The sequence below is a fragment of the Platichthys flesus genome, chromosome 16 (assembly GCF_949316205.1).
Source record: "Platichthys flesus chromosome 16, fPlaFle2.1, whole genome shotgun sequence".
NCBI lineage: Eukaryota > Metazoa > Chordata > Actinopteri > Pleuronectiformes > Pleuronectidae > Platichthys > Platichthys flesus.
The window spans coordinates 18,602,727-18,623,953 of record NC_084960.1 but is presented as its reverse complement, the minus strand read 5'-3'; the positions used below and the strand labels follow the sequence as shown (position 1 = coordinate 18,623,953).

General features: G+C 40.1%; 1 protein-coding gene across 1 annotated transcript; it reads left to right on the top strand.

Moving 5' to 3' along the window:
- Positions 1-2,150: 2,150 nt before the first annotated feature.
- LOC133971433 (oxysterol-binding protein-related protein 7-like) lies at positions 2,151-20,472 on the top strand. Its single transcript, XM_062408786.1, has 23 exons — positions 2,151-2,362; positions 5,737-5,953; positions 7,152-7,295; positions 7,399-7,452; positions 7,599-7,712; positions 9,811-9,978; positions 11,190-11,331; positions 11,463-11,581; positions 11,832-11,921; positions 12,031-12,187; positions 12,785-12,918; positions 13,813-13,905; positions 14,344-14,524; positions 15,871-15,945; positions 16,477-16,691; positions 16,783-16,920; positions 17,011-17,074; positions 17,173-17,251; positions 17,348-17,492; positions 17,602-17,752; positions 18,348-18,474; positions 18,802-18,924; positions 19,481-20,472. The coding sequence occupies exons 2-23, from the start codon at positions 5,789-5,791 to the stop codon at positions 19,587-19,589; spliced, it is 2,787 nt and encodes a 928-aa protein (XP_062264770.1). The 5' UTR covers positions 2,151-2,362; positions 5,737-5,788; the 3' UTR covers positions 19,590-20,472.
- Positions 20,473-21,227: the final 755 nt, after the last annotated feature.

Sequence of the window (21,227 nt, the reverse complement as noted above, 5' to 3'; positions counted from 1 at the left end):
TCATTTGTATGATTTGAGTTGTAGATAGCAGCCTTGTAGTTGTCTTCTATATACTGTAGGTGTATCACAATAAATTCCTACAGTCTCCCCCTGCAATCGAAATTCCTTAAAGTGGTGCATCATGTTTATGCTTAAGCATCGTAGACTCCTGAGTTCAACAGTGCTTTCAGTAAGTATTCTGACCCTTCACTTATTCTGAGGGATACATAAGCACGTAAGGGACCCGGAAGGGCTCTTGCTCTTACGGGCCCGGGAAAACGCAGAAGCATGTTTCAGGCTTTAGGTGACACCCCAAGGGCAGAATGGAGGGATGATGTGATATTCTGTTTACTTAAATTTGTACTGGATTTGGCTTCCATGCTGTTTACCTCTGAGACTCAGTGTTTTCTGTACTCAAACCCTTCGTCTACCCCTCCATCTGCATAGTAAACAACATGCTTTCTTATCATGTTTTCTGGACGTCCATGTCATGTTTCTCATCGGGTTATGCATCACACTGCCCTAAAAGGTATTTTTTCAGTCAATGCATACAACAATACTTCATTCTATGTAACGAACGTTTTACATAATGACTCTGTAACAAAGCATGCAGGGAATGTTGTTGCCTTCAGCTCACAGCATCCCCAGGCAGTCATAATGCACAATAATACTCATGGAATGTCAATTTTGGTACAGTCTATACACAGTTGGCCTTGTCAATCAATTCGATATTAAAGCAAACAGGATGGTCCTTAGCATAACAAAGGATGTGAAGATAAGTATAGGTAGATGTACAAATATCACCAATAGAGCCACTGTAGATTAAGATGTTTTATTTTTTCTGAATGCCTTGTAAAAAAAACTCATTACCGTACTTGGGTTCCTAGTACTGAGGAGAATTTCTTTTTTTTAAATGCCTGAAAAAGTAACGTTCATTTGGAAACTGTAGTATTGAACAAACTTTACTGTATTAAGAGTTAATAGTAGGGCTGAACGATTAATTGCATTTGCGATAAAATCGCGATTTGATAAAACGCGATTTTCTAATCGCAGCGTGCGCGATTAAAACGTGCGAAAGAGAGTAGGGCACTGGGCTGCTGTCCTCACCCGCAGCAAGAGTGCCGCTGGACCACAAAACTCCTCTGATCCAGAGAATAACGAAGCAAGCCTGCGTCACCTACAGGGTAATAAAGTCTTTGGCCGTCGTGGCGGACTCACAGAGCGAGCTCATGCTGACCGCGGTGCGGGCGGCATTCCTGAAAATCACTCCGCGGAAAAGCAAGCCGTGCTCCGGGGCGGCGGGGCTCCAGAGCCCCCCGGTCACATACATGCACATCTGCGAGACGGTGGTGTTCAGCAAGGGGGTGTTCCTGCTGAGGCCCGGCGCCTCCATACCGCTGCACGACCACCTGGACATGAACGGGAATCTACGGAGCTGCTGATCCGCAAGGTGCATCCAGCTGGCCCGCCACATCCACGGACACAGAGCTTAAACTGCTGCGGCTCCACTGATTATAACAAGGCCGCTTTCCAACACTTATAAAAATAAATTCAATGTGGAAGTAATCCAAGTATTCAGAATACGTTACTCAAATTGGTTGGGCATGTATTCTGTAACGGAATACGTTTTCAAACTTCACAACACTGGAAATGTTACTGACTTGGAAGCAGTAAGACACCTACAATGAAAAAAGAAAGTGCAATCCTTGTGTTTATACTTACAATGACTTGATTAAATTACTTAAATGCACACTGATTTGTTTTTCTTGTTGCTGTAATGAGCAGTTAAATAAAAATGTGGGAAAGAATATTTTACAGTAAATGTATATAATGTGTTGGTCATATTTAAATCATTCATTATGTTTTTTTTGGGAGAAAACATATCGCATATTAAATCGCAATCGCAATTTTGGGGGAAAAAATCGCAATTAGATTATTTCCCCAAATCGTTCAGCCCTAGTTAATAGTGCAAGTTTTTTACAAATTTAAGCTAAGGTTTCTAATGTACTTCCAGTGTGAAAACAGATCTGATGTACACCTCATGATGACAGAGCGGGCCGGCCTGTCTGGTTAGGTAGAGTGCTGCTCTACTTTCAGCCCCGCCCAGATACCTGCAGGTTTTGAAATGCTGTTGTCTGATGACACAGGCTCATTCAGGTGTGGCAGTGCTCTGTCTAACACGAAGAAGAGCTGAGCAGAGTTTTACAAAGGACACTGAGATACTGAAGGAGACGTACAAGGAGAAAACAATCCCACTGTGGAATATTTTCTCCGACAAGGAACTTTGAGGAATTTTACAGCTTTGCAATTCTTGAGCGGAAGCTGAAGTGATCTCATGGGAACCATTGGTGAAGTGGCGTGTTGAGACATCAGGCCATCAGAGGTGTGTTTCTTTTGTTACTGTGCTACAAAGACTTCTGATTTCAACTGCTGATGCCTTATTGCTTGGTTTCATGTGATAGAGGTTATTTACGTTGTCTTCACTATTACTACTTGCTCTTGTGCACTTTTTAATTAATACTCAAAGTAAGGCTGGGTTATATGGCACATGATAAATGAAATGTTAAAATGTCAGTAAATTTATTTAAGTTTTAACCCAGGTTGACCAGAATGACAATTTACTTGCTAAAAATTATTTATGATATAATAAAATCTGTGAAGGTGGACAAATGTTTGCAACAGTATTTGTATACATTTGTAATGTACACATTTTTTCAATTGTAGCTCAGGGCTGCAGTTTAGCTTTTGCACTCTGGAAGACATTTGATAGTGCAGTCATGAAGAACCCAGTTGATGTTTGGTTCAGGAGTAGCAGCTAAACGGAAGTGGACCATCTCAGTTTTTCTGTAAACACAACCTGTGATTGTGTGGTAACTGCCTCCTGCCATTAATATCAAACTGCTTCCACAATCTGGTCAGGCTGCTCAAAACTTTAACTGGATTGTCAACTGCAAACTCTTCCTCTTACAGTCCATCGTCACCTGCTGAATGAGACACGTGAATACCAGCAGTTGGGGGGGGGTGGTGTGTTGCTTATTTATTTTTCCAGTGGAGCAGGAAGAGCCACTAGATTTGCAATGAGCAATGCTTATCCTATTTCATCATTGTGTTTGTTTGGTGACTTCCTAAATAACCATGAAGATTTTAGGTAGTTTTTTACTTTACTTTTACAAATGTATCTTACATTTGAAGTTACAAGCCTTATCTTGTAAACTCAATTATCCTTTCAGTTTAACAGACTTTGTTTAAATCATGAAACCCAATACAAGCTGAATAAGGTATTAAAGTAAAAGGGTCTCAGTTTTCTGACAAATGGAATGGTTTAATACCTTGACATTTGCATCGATTGAAATATTTATTTAACAGCGTTGAGCTGGGAAGGACAAGATACAAAAAAACAATTTGATTAAAACAGATAAGAAGGAATATATTATAGGGGACATTTATGGCAGAGTGCAGAGAAATTACAAGAAATATATTCCAAAAATATTTTGACTGTTACTGTATCTCCCAGCAGTCATTGCGTTCACGTGTAGTACACTGTGTACTGATCAGCACACTGCCTGAATTCCGATGGGGTAGTGCTGTTCAAAAACACTTGAGCACTCAACGGAAATGACTATCGCAACATGTGACCGCCATTGTTGGCTGCCAAAGTATCTGCCGGCTGCTTGGCTTACTTGGCCCTGAAATTTTAAGACTTATGAATTGACGTTTTACTTTCACATCTGAAAGTAGAACATCATGCCATGCGACATAGAAATTATAACATTTTCTGTTCTCTCACCATTTTCACAGATTTTAAAGTATTTGTAAGTCCCATGCTGCTGCATAGCCGTGATGTCGATTGTTGAGACTCAAGGGCGCCATCGAGGTGCTCTTAGTCCCACTTGTTACCATATCTGTCAGGATGAAGGCCCTCATGTGCTGAAAATGGCCCGTGAACATGGAAGTACAAAAAATAAAAACACGTGTCTGTACCAACAAATTGGAGCACACCAAAAAGTATTCACAGGCTTACCCTTTTTTTTTATTTTTTATCCATTTTTTAGTTTAAAGAGAATTGTCCTAAATAGTACTGCACCTATCGATTTGTATTTTATTATCTATAACTAACACATTTTTTCGATTAATCTATGTTTTTTAAATTTCAGAAACTCCTTGTAAAAAAGGGTTAAGCCGGGAACTAAGGATGAGGTTATGAATTTGCAAGGAAACAAATATTAGAAGTGAAAAAAGTCAAAGGTACAAAAACTGAAAAGTAAAAAAAATTTAAACGACCTGTCATTAACTATTGCCAACCCACAAAATTGCCCTCAGTAACACTACTCTCCAGTATACGACTTGTGATTTTCACCCCTTTGGATTCCGTCTCTAAAAACTGTAGCACGGTTATGCGTTATGTAATGCTGATGATCCAGACATGAGGCTTTTGGGTAGTGTTGTTCTTCCCTTTGACTAATACAACCCCTTTTTATTAGAGCACAGTTGATATCGTACGACTTGTGGCTTCTACAGCACTATATAAATGTTTTACACAATTATGCAGCTTGTACTACTAGGGGTGGTCACAATATTATAGCTAATAATTCAAATCTCTATTCAGAAAATGGACTACATTTAACTTCTGGAACCGTTGAGCTCAGTCATATCTTCATTTATTTATATTTAACTCTGTATTAGTGCACGGTGTACCGGTACTAGAAAGGTACCGCGGTATCCTTACGTTAAAAACGATACGGTTTTGCATATTTTTAGTACCGGTACTTCATTGAAATAGTAGCAATAAGAGCTCACTTGCTGTTCCGCTCCCTGTCACTCTGTCACTCTACCCATGCACGCTGCGAGGGGCGGGGCTGCCAGCTCTCACATCCTCGGATTATTGAAAAGAAAGATGCGCGGAGTGAAATCTAGAAATAATGTGGTGCGACCGGGCGGAGACATAAAAGGTGGGGCGTGCGACCGGGAGGGTGCATGTTAGGCGCAACTAATGCTTTGACGTCCGCATATCTTTAATGGCGGAGCAGTAAAAAAGTCATTCTTTCTCCGGAGCCAGGGCCGCTGCCCTGCAGCTGTAACGTGAGGGAACGTCACGTTAATTTGTCACGGCTCCTGGTTTTATCATGCTGGCCTGATACGATGCTGATTTGACAAATTAGCGTGACGTTCCTTCACGTTACGCGTGTGTGTTTTTGCGCACTTAAAAAAGTTACACCCCAGTCACTTGAATGTGTTCTTGCCCTGTTGCATGTATTGTCATTTAAGACGTTGATCTAGCTTTCAATTTGGCTGCAAGAACGTAGCCCAGTTCATTGTCAAAATTAAACTCAATTAACAATTAAGAAAGAAATTTAAGAAAGAAAACGCTATACATGCAAAATAGCCTACAATTTCACTTATGTGGACCTGTAGGCTAATAGTAATATGAATGCCATTTGTTAAGTGTCCAAAAAGCTGGGCAGGAACAGGCTGGTAAAAAAAGGGAACCTTACAGATGTTTTATTTATTACTATCAGATAAACCAGTATCGTATTTGTGGTATAGTATCGTGTTTGTGGTATCGTATCGGGTATCGTGATATTTTGGCAGGTATATTATCAAAGTCATAGTTTTGGTATCGTGACAACACTACTCTGTATATGTACTGTTACACAAGATGGCTAATAACATTATCAGCATAGTCTCAACAGTTACAGATCATTATGGATTGTTTTACTTCATGATTGATTCATCACTGTAACTTGTTGTTCTGTGCAGACCCATGTACTTTGCCATGAGACGCTTCCTGCCCTGAAGATCCTTCGTTTCGATGCAGCGACTTCCTTTTCACGTTACATCAATGGACCCTCAGGTGTGCCCCCTCAGACTGGACAGTAGCCAGTCTGTGATCAGCCTCGACAAGTCCCCCGCCAGCACGTTTAAACCTGCCCACTCACGGAGCAGCAGCACTGGCTCCTCCAAGCAATCCAAGCAGGTAACCACTCTAAAGAGGGAAAACAAATATTTTATTGTATTTTACACTATTTTGGCACCTTCACATTCATTGTTTCCTGTATTTGAGTTGTCTTTTTGTTCCTAAAATGTAAAACATTATAAGAGACTGGCTCATATCTAATCAAACTTCAATATTGTTTACCCATCGATGCACCTATCGATTCATCTAGCTATTAATTCTTTGATTAATCTATGTATTTTTTTTATCAGTCATAATGAATTTATCAAATAACATGTAAAAAAACAAACTGACTCAGAACTTTTTTCACAGGAATACTTAATTTCTCTTATCATTTTCTCTTTTCATCAACTCTTTTCAAGTTAAAAAAAGGATCACTAAAGTCTTTACATTCCAGGCAGTTAACATTGTGACACTGCAGACAGATGAGAGTTAGAGGCAAGTTAAACATGAAAAGGCGGTAGAAAGAAAAAGAAAGATAGCGATACAGGTAGACAAAACAAAGGGAGAGAGACAGACAGGATTATTTTATTTTTCTGAAATAAAGCCCTTTATCTGAACATGCAGCCTTACTTTTATTTAGTTAATGAGAGAATATTATACATATCTGCAATCATACATGACATTAAATATTGTCAGTTTTTGAATCGTACTGAATTAATTTGATTCGACAGTCAGGTATTTAGTACATGCAGATATTGATACAACTACTAGGCTACTTAAATGTATATCGCACTGAATAGTTAGACATTATGATTTAGCCGGACCCCTGCTATAGATGATTGTGGGCGATATTGTTTGGCTTCAGCTTGCTCTACAGGCGAATCCATGCTTTGAATGTGAAAAACCTCCCGCCTTACCATGCCTTGACACACAATTGATATATTATGTTATTGATGATTTCGATATGTTATCCCAGCCCTATCTGTAGATTTTTCGCGACATTGGAAAAGCATTGCAGGAAATTGAAAATAGTAAACTGTGGCTATGAAAATTCTGATAGTGTTAGGGTTTTAGTGATCACTTTGCTTGGCATTAATGTTCGTCCAAACACGTTGTCCATCAGCCCGGCTCTGATGAGTTAAATGTGATTCATCGAATTCCTTTGTCTCAGAATGTGTCTTTCGTGAACGTGGTTAAATGTGATTCATCGAATTCCTTCGTCTCAGAATATGTGTCTTTCGTGAACATGGTTTATTTTACGATTTCTGTCTGTTAGTCACGTAACTGGGAGGTGATGGAAGATATGCAGCCCCTGGATCTGGGTCTAGTTTCCGGCTCCTCTATGGAACCTGCTATCCCTGGGATTTGTGAGGGCTACTTGATGAAGAGGAGGAAGTACCCACTCAAAGGCTGGCACAAGGTGAGCACAGCATGTGCAGGTTTCTGTTTTGTTAAGTCAATATTGCACTGAATCATGTCTGCTCTTTTATTTTCTAACATCTCACTGTGATCGCCCTTTTCAGAGATACTTCCTTTTAGAGAAAGGAATTCTCAAGTACTCAAAAGCACAGCAAGATGTAAGTAAAAAGAGCTGAACCTTCCTGGCCCACAAACTTGAGCTCTTGTGTTAATACAATAATTCCAGTGTGGCCTCAGATTAATGTAAATTAGTTTGATGGGTAAAAAGGGAATGTATAAAACAAGCATTGTTATTGTGTTTTAGATTCAAAGAGGGAAGCTCCATGGCTCCCTTGACGTCAGTCTGGCTGTTATGTCCATTAACAAGAAGTCAAAACGCATAGACCTGGATGCTGGAGACAACCTTTACCATGTCAAGGTAACCTACACACTGCAGACATGGTCACATTATGTTTAGGGACGCACAAAGCAGTTTAATGCAATTTCCAAAACTGTTTAACTTATGAGCCTCATAAGTTAAACAATTAAGATCTAAGCCGCCAAATGTAAACGCACTCTGTTACCTAAGCAAGAATACAAACACCTTGAACAGCGGACAGAATTGCAGTGTTAAAATATATATATTTTTTTTCTTATCCTCTGAGGCGGTCATGAAGAATAACATTTGATAGCTTAAACATTTAGTTTAATTGTAAATCATTGCTTTGCCCAGAATTTAATGAAAGCCGGCAAGCTCAGAGTACGTATAGTTGACCTAACCCTCTTTAGCTTGGCTTACACTGTACAATTTAGGCCAGATCTTGCCCCAATCTCGGACGAGTCATATATAATTTTCAGCTTCTTTGTGCGTCTTTTATTGTGTTGTGTACAAGGTGGAGCGAGCAGCGGTTACTTCATCCTCTTGCAAAGTTGAAGCAGAAACATGATTTTTGTTTGTGGTTGAATAAGTCACAATAATTTTTAAACCATCATCAGTATCAGGCCGTCATGAAGTATCAGGAGCGGGCGAGTGAGTCTGTGTGTGTGTCTGTGTGTGTGTCCTCCCAGATAGCGCTCCGGTCCGTAGCTCCGCCCTGCGCATTCGCTCAGAGAGACACAGTGAGATTAGAGCAGTGACTGACTGCTTCTTAACTATGGAAACAGTGAAAACACAGAGTTTCTCTGGTCTCAGCTGATCAGAGATCAGCGCCGCAGCTTCTTGATCAGAGCAGAAGCTGCAGTTGGTTTCTACCAAGCTGCAGTATCTGTGTCCGCCTCCAGTCTGACCTGCTCTCCTTATTCGGCTGCAGCTATATGTTTTTATAGAAAAGGAGTTTAATGTGGCTATTAAATGTGACTAAAACTAGACTAAAATGGAATAGTTTTCGTCGACTAAACAAGACTAAAATGTTCTGAGTTTTCGTTAAACGAAAAACTACACTAAAACTAAGAAGGATAAAAATGACTAAATGTGACTAAAACTAATATGCATTTTCATCAAAAGACTAAGACTAAATCAAAAATAGCTGCCAAAATTAACACTGGTATTAAACAATGTGTAGTAGGGTTGCTCGATTAATCGAAATTTTATCGTGATTACGATTATTGGGTCAAACGATCTCCATACTACTATAATCGAGTTGAAACGATTATTTGACTTTTTTTTCCAAAAGAGACGCGCATGCGCAATTCAGTCCTTCCCCCAAAGCATTCAGCGGCCCAGCTGACTGTCCCTCACTCTCAAGCAGCAGTAAAGTGAAGGAGGCGAGTTGTGTGTCTGGTGATCGTCGGTGAAAAAAACAGTGGAAAAGCAGGGACAGCAGCAGACCATGTAGAGACCTTGCCGCGCACCGCTATTCTCAAGCGTGCTCCCGCCTGGCTGTTCAGACCGGACCCGCATTTCTCCGTGCTGGTCAGTCGGTCAGAGAGTGTTGCCATCATTAAGCGTTTGAGTCCCCAGGCACCGATATCCTGGTTTCACGGATGAATAAGACATGCAGCCGTCATCGGTGTTTACCGGAACCGGAAGTGATTAAAAAAATAAAGCATAGACTTCAGAATAAGGGCACATATTAATAATCGTTTAAATATGATTTTGATATTGTCCAAAATAATCGGGATTATGATTTTTTTCCATAATCGAGCAGCCCTAATGTGTAGTTATCTCAATGCCAAAACACCAGGCACACTTTGTCACTTCAGAGTCATCTGAAACCCCACTTCAAAAAAATTTGGGAGGCTCAGAGCACTTAAGAATAACAAACCATATATCGCCGTTCCAGCAAATATTTCCACGAATGACAATGTCTTTGTCTAATCTGGCTCTGAAGGGAAAGGCATGCAAATGCTGCAGCTGGTCTTGATGTTACATATCTGCATATGTTGTATCCCTTCTATATGTATTAAAGATCCAAATGAAGAAATTAAATGATCATTATCTGTTTCATCTGATATAAACAAAGGTGTATTACTTTCTTCTTGTTCCCCCTCTTTTTAATTCATGTATAACCTCCTTTATTCTCTCCTCTTTCTGTTAGGCAAAGACCCACGATATCTTCTATATCTGGTTGACCAAGCTGTGCGCCCATCGTGTATTTAGGAAAACCGAGGCGATGAGTGTCCATCATGGCGTTCTTCATGCTCTCTCCATGGGCCAGAGTACCCTCCCAGGCATGGCCACCTTTGCCCAGAAAAGCAGATCAACAGTAAGTAGAGATTCCTGCTGCAGTTAATGCAAAATTGAACAAAACATATTCCTGATGATTATTCCTCTTATGGTAAGATTTGAGATTTTTAAGTTAAGTGACAAAAGGACAAACGGTAGTGTGAAGACCCTCCCTCATTAAAGTCCGCTGTGTGGGAACACTTCAGTTTACTGTCGCTATAATGACTACGGACAACACAAGTGGATCGTACAAAAGACATTTGCCGACATTGCATTCAGATATGTCGTTGGTAGCACAATCGATTTTCTTTTTTGAATCACTTGGGTAAGAAAGATGTAGCCAAAGTTAACCAGGGTTTAATAAAGAGAAATAAAAAAAATCACCGTAATTTATTTTTCTACTGTACCAAAAATGTACCGAACCGAGGTACATCCGAACTGTGATTTGTTAACCGTTATACCCGTAGTGGATACGATTATCATTGAACACAGCTCAGCCAAATTTGAGGAAGCTGCTCCATTTACACATTTTATAATCTCATGCATTCAACCTAAATAGTTGTACTTGAAGATAGGGTTGTTCATCCCACAAAAGCTATCCAGAGCTGACTACATTTTGAAAAAATACAACCAATACATCCCATCCCCTCCCATCTCAAAGTTACTCCCCCAAAATAAATGAACATGTTCCGTCTGACAAAAGCTAGAGGCAGACTTTTCTGTGACTCAATCACAGGCTTCTGGGTATTATCTCTGCTTCATTGGTGTATGTGTCTCTGGCTTGTGAAAACACAAACGGGGTGAAGGCAGGTTGGTTGGTGACAAATGGGTACACTAACCAATCATTTCATTTGGACTTTATTACAGGTCTGTGATGGCCGAAGATACTTTGTTTTCAGATGACTATTTATTGATGGCAATACGTACGTGAAGAGGAATTCAACTTAAGTGTTTCAAAAACAACATAGAACTTAACAACCCTACTTTTAAGGGACTGTATTTTAATATCCAAAGTTTATCTCCCTTGTTATTTCATTCTAAACGCTTATTTCATTCTTTTTAATTATCAATTATAAGATGGTACAAATTTCATTATACCTTGCACACGTGTGCCAGTGTCGCAGTTCATTAGGTGAAGAGATTTGCATTCTTAATACACCAAGTAACTCAAATTCATATCAAATTGAAGAATCTAGACAGCAGTCATTGGTTTTTATCGCAGCTGAAATTGTGATGGGTGTAATTTTCCAGCCTCCTCACTATGCCAGCTCAGCCTCAGTGTACCAAACGGAGATGGGAAGCCCCGCACCTGCTATGGCCTCCCACCCAGCATTGACAAACAAGGTGTCAGCATGGCTGGAGCAGACCCACAACATTGATTCAACCACTAATGGTGAGAGCCACCAGAAATCCTGATCCTCATATGGAAGCTTTACTTAGTGACGGATGAACGTAACAGAAGCAAATCTTTGAATGCGTTTTTGCTTGATCTCTAATCTGACATTCTAACCTTCTTTCTGTTAGACCTGGCTCGCTGTCAGACAGAACTGACCGAACTGGCTCAGCTAATCCAGCGACTCCATTGGCTGGAAGGAGGCCTGCCAGTCACTAACTCAGACCTGGAGATGCGAATCAGCATGCAGGTGAGTGTTGTGGTTCCTTAGACTACCTCACTGGAAAAGTAACAACAGGGTCAGATTATTTGACGCATGTCTCACCCAAGATTGTTTATGAAACAGCTGACAACAATGCCCTGTATAGGATAACACATTACTGATCTTCCAGGGGGATATTAATTCGTCAGTAAAAGAATACATATTCAGCAACAGAATAACTGTGGTTTATTTAATTTTCTTTGAAAGAGGCTTTAACAGTCTTGGTCTTTCGTTTCAGAATCTTTCCCTGGAAAAACCCAAGAAGAAGACTGTTAAGGGGTTTGGTCACTCCAGGACTTTGTCCCGTGTTGAAGCCATGGGGGGAATGGTAAGACTGACTTCATTACTTTAACCTTATGTGCTCTTGTTATGATTGAATCATGTCAGTGTTTTTGTTAATACGTTGAGTCCACCTCTTCCTCTTCTTGTGCTTACAGTTCACTTCCAGCCACCTGAGCACCAATCCCAGCTCTGGTTTGGGAGCATCGGTTCAGTCTATCCCAAACCATGTCTACTCTCAGTTGTCCAACCCTCAGGTCACTTCCCCCGAGGCCAAGAAACTCCACCAGGACATCTGCACTGTCTCCCGAAGGGGTACAGACTCCTGACTTCGAACATATCTCTTTCTTTGAATAAGTTTGAGTTAGTGTTTGATAGTCAATGCATTTACTACTTGATTGTTCTGAAATCCAATAAAAAAAAAAAATTGATTAAGAGAAACATCTGTCAAGTTTAGACACTGATCAGGTACGGCTCTGTCAATACCTTATTGAATCTCTATTAGTATTTGCAAGTAGTTTAAGTTTTAATATAGGTTCCAATAAAAATGTTTCTAGATCTGTCATCACTTTTTGGCCAAGAAAGGAGAAATGTTAGTTTTTAGTTGGAGCTACGAAATGCATACCCATGAACATTCAGTAAGTTAACTTAATTAATTTACACAACCTGTCAATGACCAATGTTTCCCACCGAATTGCATTAAGTGGCTGACAAAATCTGTTATTGGTGAAAGAATGAGCTAAATAGGCTCTACATTTCTGTTTGATCTTAATAGTAATTGTTTTAAATCGTTTTAACGCATCACAATCTTAAGGGAAGAGTAAAATTACAATGCAAGACAAAATCTGAGATTGAAAATAAAGTTGTAATATTCTGAAGGTTTTTTTCTAAAGTGTTTTATCTTTGCTGCAGTTCATTCATCTCTCAGGAACATTCATGATGTTTTATCCTTGGAAAGAGAGAGACTGAGGCAGGCTTGGACCAGCCCTGACCTGAGGCAGAACACCTCCCACCAGCTTGCCACACTGTGCAGCACACTGTCAGAGGTAACACAAACAAACATACACACAAACACGGACAAGATTGGGATACCTACAAACAAACTCAAACCGTCCAATGACGACAACAGAATGACATGAATTAATACGATTTTGTGTCAGTTCACTTACCCTGCTGGAATCTCCTAATGGAAACACCGATACCTGCGCAAAATATTAGTATCTACCTGCAAAAGACAGCTAGGGCCAGGCCCTCACGGTGTGTAGGAGAGGTGCTGTGTGAAACTGTTTAGCAGGTTTGGGCTGTATCTAGACAGGATAGACACAAGTTGTCACAGGTTTGACCTGACAGAACACACCTCAAGTCTTTCTCTCCCTCTTTCCACACACAAAGACTTCAATAGAAGAATCGCTTTCACATACTGAAATTGAGCAGTTGCATCAGTCGATGGGCGTGTTAATACCTGCTGTCAAACTGTCGCTGCTTGGTAACAGTTTTAGTAGTTTGCTGTTATGTGAGGTTTCATCTCCACTGCCTGTCTTCTTTCTTACTGTGCTGCATAGCGCTGTGTGTTTTAGCGTGTTGTTGTGACTTTGAGCTTTGCTTCGTTGCTTGGTAGCAGCCTGTCGACCTGCATTCTCACTTTGAGCAACGCACGCAACAGCTTACAAGTCACTTAAATTCCTGTTTTCTTCTCTGCACTGAGCTTGTAGATAAAGTAATTAGTGTTTATTAGAAGGGGTGGATTAGATGGAATAATATAATTGAATTACATAAAAGGATGTAGTTTCATCCTCCGGCCGCATAAACATGTAGACAATAGTGACACGTTGCGCTACACTACGTGATGTGGAGTCTGCATGTTTCTAAATTTCTCTGCTTCCTCTTCTTGTGTCCTGCATGGCTGCTCTGTATGTGTGCATGTCCATGCTCATCTGTAGCTTGACATACAGTCACATCTGACCAAAGTCCATTCGCTTTCCCTGTCCTCTGACTCTACTGAAGAATCCTTCTGCACAGTCCGTCCAGACCAGGTGTGTACTGCGTTGTGCTTTTGTATGTGAAAGTCAGTTTGTCCCTTTGTGTATGGCAATTCGGCCATCTGCATTCATCCTTACCTTGCATGTCTTATGTTTGTCTCAAAATTATGGGCAAACTGTTGACATGATCCCAGAGCATATCACAACAGAGCACATCTGCTACAAGCCAATTCAAATGAATGAGTTGTCATGTGGTTCGTATGATTGGGTAGTGGTTTACACACTTGCACTAAAGTCTGTTGACGTTTGGTGGGTTGTACCGTTATTATCTAATTGTGTGTGGGAGCTGATTATGTCTGATGACGGGTCTCCTCACATGCCTGTTGGCTGGTGATCTTTCTCCTCTTTGTACTTTGCACACTGCAGAAAAATAAGTGTGTTGATCCTCTTCCACTCATTGCTCCCGCCCTCCTCCTCTGCTCCCCCCAACAGAGGACACCATCTATGGGTCGTCACGTTCAACGTGCGCCCTCAGTGGCCGAATCTATGGCAGAGTATTTTGATGCCAGTGAAGTGATCGTGTGCGAGAGCTCTTCAGAGGCTGAGGCTTCGGATGAGTCTGGCCTAAGTGACATCACCACCACCACCAACTCTGAGCCGGAAGAGGGACACAGTGAGTGTTAAATTGGAAATGAATCACTTAATGTATTTAGCATCATTTTAAAGGGGGATCCTGCTCTAAAAATCCTTAGAGATATTGATAGTAAAGCTGAAGCCACAAGAATATCTGTATATTCTGCTAGCACTGGATGAGTACTTAAAGTAACGGAAATGTACTTATTTTACAGAATTTGTTTTTCCAGAATTATATATATATATATATATATATATATAACAGAAATATAATAACAGGCATTTTATGTTGCTGGATACAATATCAATTACTTTATGTACTTATGTGTAGCTTAACCGGCAATATATACATTTATTAAACATATATTTTGATCACATGAATAAAACATTTTGAAAGTTATTAATAGGGGCGGCTGAGGGATAGCGTGGTTGTCCTCCAGAAAGTTTGGTGGTTCTTCCCCATCTGCATGCCGAAGTGTCCTTGGGCAAGTTACTGAACCCCTAAATGACCCCATGTTGAATGCACTCATTTTAAGTCATTTGGAAAAAGCATCTACCAAGTGACATGTAATATAATAACTACCCAATATCAAATAATGTTATGTAGTATAAGCATTGCATACATCACAAAGGAATAAATCACAAAGGAATACATAACCACAACTCTTAATTTTTTAATTTGTATTCATCTAAGCAGAAGTCTGAGCTTGTGAACATCAGGGCCTACTAGCATTAGCTTAGTGTTAAACAAAGGGTACAATCACCTTAATCAGTGTCATACTCGGTAATATAACCTCCAAATCTGTGGTTTAAAGTAAATGTAAAAGTAGCTTCAAATTGAGAAATGTTGCTGGCGTTACATGGTTGTATTAGCTCCCACCCTCAGGGCTCCTGTGGACACCGATTGCTGCTCCTCCAATTAAAATGGAGTTGGGTGTCTGCACTCTCTCCCTCCTTCTCACAGGCTCTAATGAATACTCCATCGAGTTTCTACTTATCTCCTCAAAATCCCTCTCGGTCTAGTCTTCTGACATATTTTCCACTAATTACCGGTCAAAACACGCCCTCTCTTCTGTTGTTGTTATGCCTCCTCTCCAACCAACCAACCGCATGATGTGGTCAGCGACGTAATATCAAATTGGCGCAGATCAAACGCACATGCCAGTAACAGCAATAAATGTTTTTTTGTTGTTTTTTTTATAAATTACTACACACTTAAATCTGTATAGAACTAAAATAGACTGTTCCACGTTCTCTTTAACACAAAAAAAAATAAATAATTTTTTCTTGTGCAGAAATAATCCTGCACAACCACAACTTTTTCTTAACAGCAAGACATAAGATGGACATTGAATGGAATGAATGACTCTCCTCCTCCTTTTCCAGCCGCTGCCACCCTCAATTACAGAGACAGTCTGAACAACGCCTCTAACGGATCCAGCCAAGCGCCCACCGATACTGGTAACACCACCTACTCACACTATACTTGGACCATATCATTTACAGTTTTAGTGATTTCAAGTCTCATGTCTTAGTTATTGTAATAATAGACTACTATGTTTGGTGAAGTTTGAAGATTCAAGTTGAAAACATTAATTGGAGGAAGACAAAATGCTATTACTTTCTTAATCTGCAAGCATGACTCACTTACTTTAACTGTGTTGGTCATGAGTCACACTGCTTCCTGATGGAAACATTAAAGCATACATCAAACTTTTCCCTACCCTTCAATTATGTATTTAACATTCAACTGTGTAGCCTCAGAAACAAATGTATTTAGACATATACGGTTTGCTGTAAGTGATATATAATATATATATACGAACACACATTTCAGTGTAATAGTTTCAATATATTGGTATTTTTTCTTTCTCAACCTCAAATTAATTTTTTTATATCTATTATAAAAAAATTGTTGTCTATGCATTTTTGACTCATGAAGCATTTTAACATCTTAAATTTCCTTGAATTGTACTGGTTTGTGTTGTCCAGGTCGTCGCACCACCCTCCCTGCCCCAGGAGCAGACAACAGCCAAATTGGAATCATGACCATCCTGTACAACAACATTGGCAAGGACCTGTCCAGAGTCTCCATGCCGGTCGCTCTAAATGAGCCACTGTCTCTGTTGCAGAGAGTCAGTGAAGAGCTTGAGTACTCAGAGCTGCTAGACATCGCCAACAGCATTGACGATCCTTATGAGCGAATGGTGGGTTTGGTTTGCTAAGATCACTAATCAGCTGGATCCGTGAAGGAGTTGAATTCATTGCTAACTTTACTAATGATCTGTATGTTAACAGGTTTACGTGGCAACATTCTCCATCTCTGGCTACGCCTGGGCGTCCTGGAGGAATCATTACAAACCCTTCAATCCTGTTCTAGGAGAAACGTATGAGAGTCACAGAGAAGAACGAGGCTTCCATTACATCAGCGAGCAGGTAACCACCAGGAAGGGAGGAAAAAATATGTTGACAAAATCTTTACCATTTGGGTTTAGAACAAGATGTATGCATGTGTGTTGTTTACAGGTCTCCCATCACCCACCCATCTCTGCCTGCCACGCTGATTCAGAAAACTTCACTTTCTGGCAAGGTAGGAGCAGTGTGTGTGATAAGTGCTTAATCCACCTATTCTGTGTGACCACCGTTAAACCTAACACTGTTAGTTTCTGTTGGTCTGTCTGTTCTTAGATCAGAGATGGAAGAACAAGTTTTGGGGGAAATCAATGGAAGTCATCTCTAGCGCACTGGTCAACGTTGCCCTGCCCAAGTGAGCCACTGTCTCCTTTAACAAAAACAGTCACAAAATACAGTAGAGAAATGAAAATAGACATTATTGATTGATTGACTTGTTTTGTGTGTGAAGGTATGGGGATCACTATGAATGGAACAAGGTAGTGACATGTATCCACAATGTCCTGAGTCAGCAGCGCTGGTTGGAACACTATGGTGAGGTGGTCATCAAAAACACAAAGAGCGACGTCTGCACCTGCAAGATCACCTTTGTCAAGGTCAGGATACCCGCCTACTCTCGCTGCTTAATCAGTGAAAAGTCAAAATCCTGCACATGGACTGTTCCTGTTCCTCTGTTTAACCACTCTGACCCTTTTTATATTCTAGTCTCGATACTGGAGCTCAGAAAACAGTAAGAACGAGGTGCAAGGTGTGGTTCTGGACAAGGCTGGAGAGGTGGTCCATCGCTTTGGAGGCCTCTGGCATGAAGGCATCTTCTGCGACACCCTTCCTACACCAGCGTGCATCTGGAAGCCCAGTGAGTAGAGTCCTGTGTAAACATGTAAATGCCCTGAAAAATTCAGCTTTTGACTTGTCTACAGTGATGTATGTAAATAGTCTTAGTAAGGTGTTTGGTAGGGTTGTCAGGATAATCGTTTTTTCAGTGTTCAGGCAAACACTGACTACAAAATTCGGCCACTGGCCACACCATCTACTTAAGTTTCTTTGCATCAAACCCTTTTCATTTTTCGCGTGGTTACACCCACGTTCATCAAAAAACGTTTTAAAAATAACAGTGAAAGGACTCTGATTTCTCCTTGGTTACGTCATGTGAAGTGTAAAAAATTATGTTCGGAAACTTGTCATGATAAATTTGACTATGGGTGCTATAGTCGTGATACATAATTCAAGGACACCTTCATGTGCAAGCAATCTAGTCAACTCAAATGTCAAAGATCAAGAGCTCTACAGACACTGAGCGGACATCCTTTCCTCCCTAAACCGTTCATTTTTAGAATATCTTGTCATACAAAGATACAGAAAGAATTTACCTATACTAGTTGAAATGGTGGGTTTCTCCACATTGTCCAGCGGTTGAGTTCTTGATATTGACAAAGTTCTTTCCTGTTTAGATGTGCAACCTGATGATCACGCCCAGTTTTATGGCTTCTCACATTACGCCAGAGAGCTAAACGAACTAACACCTGAGCTGAAGGCTGTTCTTCCACCCACCGACACACGCTTCAGACCAGACCAGAGGTAAAGTATTTTGTGCTTGTTTAACAAGAGAAATGTTTTGCTGTCCTATCTTCATGTTGCAGAGTTTAATTATGTGGAGGCTTTTGCTCCAGAGGTAGAGCGGGTAATACAGTAAATTGGAATCTCCTACAGTTTGCATGTAGAAGTGTGCTTGGGTAAAGTACTGAACCCCAAATTGCCCCAATGATGTACTATCTGTGTGCAAGTGTGTGTTAGTTAATTTGTGCATGAACATGTGTGTGACTGGATGTGTAACACTTGATTAAATGCTAAGAATATAAATACAGTCGGCCCACTCACCATTTAACTCCTGTTTCTCTTCATCAGGCTTCTGGAGAATGGGGAAACGGCCAAAGCAGATAAAAAGAAGGATGAGGTGGAGGAGAAGCAGCGGGAGAGGAGGAAGGAAATGGAGAAGAAGGGGGAGGAGCACATCCCCAAGTTTTTCAGGTGAGCCGCAATGCTTTTTAACACTGGATGAAAATTTTCGAATGAAACCGGTGTACATTAGACACAACTAAAAGGTGCCTCATCGTCATTATCCTGGTAAAGAAAAGTGTGGGCTTCAAAGATTTTCACTTGTTAAGATATGTTTAAGCTAGAAAATGGGTTGAGACTTAATTGAAAATTCAACAAAAATAAGAGACTTAAATTACACCTTTACTTATTAATCGTATGCATTTTATTTTTAACATGAGAAAATAACTTATTTCTTATAACTCCAATTAAGTAAGAAAACTGACAATAAATAATGTCAAAATATTATTTCAAGTTGTTGACACACCTAAGTTGATACATCTAATATTTTAATATATTGCACCCCAGTTGGACTTCATCATGCTCTGGAAGTTACCTTCAGGGAAAGTTCTATCTGGACCTCTCTGAATTTAACTGAACCCCCCTGCTGTACAGATATGACTCAAACTACTCCTTTTGGAAGGTTTAACGTTACTTTTTGACCAGCTGAGTAAGAAATGGTAGTGATTTCATTTTTTTCGTTTTCCAGGAAAACTCTTGATAAGGCCGGCAGAGAAGCGTGGGTGTACAACGGTACCTACTGGAAGCTCCGCAAAGACCCAGGTTTCTCCAACATGGAGAACCTGGACCTGTGGTAGGATACTGCACCTGTTATGTGAGGCTCAGTCAAACCCACCAGGAGCTAAAATGAGAAGATGAATTTGGGAAAGCAGCCCTCTATTGGTAAAAACAACCATTTGTGTTCATGTAAGTCCAGTAATAAATGCCTGAATATACTGTAAAGTGAATGGTGTGGAGGGGAGGGATGTTAGAATGCATCCGTCAACCTCTCATTGAGGTGAGGTGCCGCAGTGGAACAAATGAAGACTGATTCTGAATTTGCCGGATGTCTTTGCAGCCTTTCGCCTGCCTATAGCAATAACAGTAACTATGATCATTCACAATTGAAAATCAAATCTTAACAATCCACTGTAAAATGTAATCACTGTCCTCCAGAAAAATGTTGGTAAAATTGTTGAGTTTCCCTCTCAGGACTGATGAGGCCTATCATCATGTAAAGTTCATGTATCATATCTGTGGGGAAAATACCATAGTTTGTTATACTATTTTATTTGTTTTTTAACATTTCTATAAAAATAGTAGTCGGGCTCTTTTTGTATGACAGAGTTCAGAAATAAATTCCGATGCATATTTTCCTACTGAGGACTTCAGCACACGGGGAGGACTAATCGGGTGCTTGTGGTGTATGTAATAGGTGAACTGGTGCTGTCCTGCTACTTTTTTCAGTGAGTCTTAATGTGTAAACTCCTATTGATTTGTAAAAATGGTGCGTATTTTATTCTCTGATTTGTTCTGGCACAACGGTTACATAAATTTGACAGCTAACTTTTCTTAGTTGATGCAATGAAATATATTTTTTATTGATGTTTCAACAATGGATTTTAATAAGGAAAAGAGACTACTGTTTAATCAAATATTTTTTTCTTTGGTTTTGTTTCAAATAAAAAATCCCATAATCAACATTGTTTCTTGTTCAAATAATCTTCACATTCTGTAAATCATTTTAAGTAGAATCTGGACGAATTCAATATAGTTGTAAAAAGGTAATTGTATAAATTTACATTTAGATTGCAATCTGATTATTATTATGTACTCACGAATAGTGTCTAAATTCCACAGATCATCAAAATAGAACTCACATTGTATTGTATATGCTTGGGGATTTTCATATCTAATTCAGACAGAGGTACCAACTTCAACTCTTTGCTATTTCACCGGTGGCAAGACGTAAGGACACAATGGGATTTAGTTATGCATACTTTAGACTTAGCTAATCAATAGGAGGCGAACACCTACATGTAACATAGAGTGACAGCAATTCTAGCAATTCATGGATGTGCTGTTAGAATGGGTGATGCAAGATATATGTAGCCTATGGGGGAGACATCTTCAGACTTGGAGGTGACAATTGCTCATGAAACGGTGTAAGCGTTTGTATATTTTTTCACCCTCTGGTCTCCTTGATGCATCAAGTCTACATTAAAACCTCTGTAAGACATCAGCTGTTGCCTGAGTTCTGATTTCACCAGCATCAAGAAAACTTCAATAACACCGTCTTTTATTCCTTTAGCATTACTGAAAGTTTAAGAAATCAAAGTGTACCCAGGAGCCTAGGTAGCCAAACCTGGATCGTCTGTACAATAAGATCGCCCCCCCCCCCCCCTCGCGATGTGCATGGCTGCCCACTGCTCTGTGTGTCCTGTGACGTTCACCAG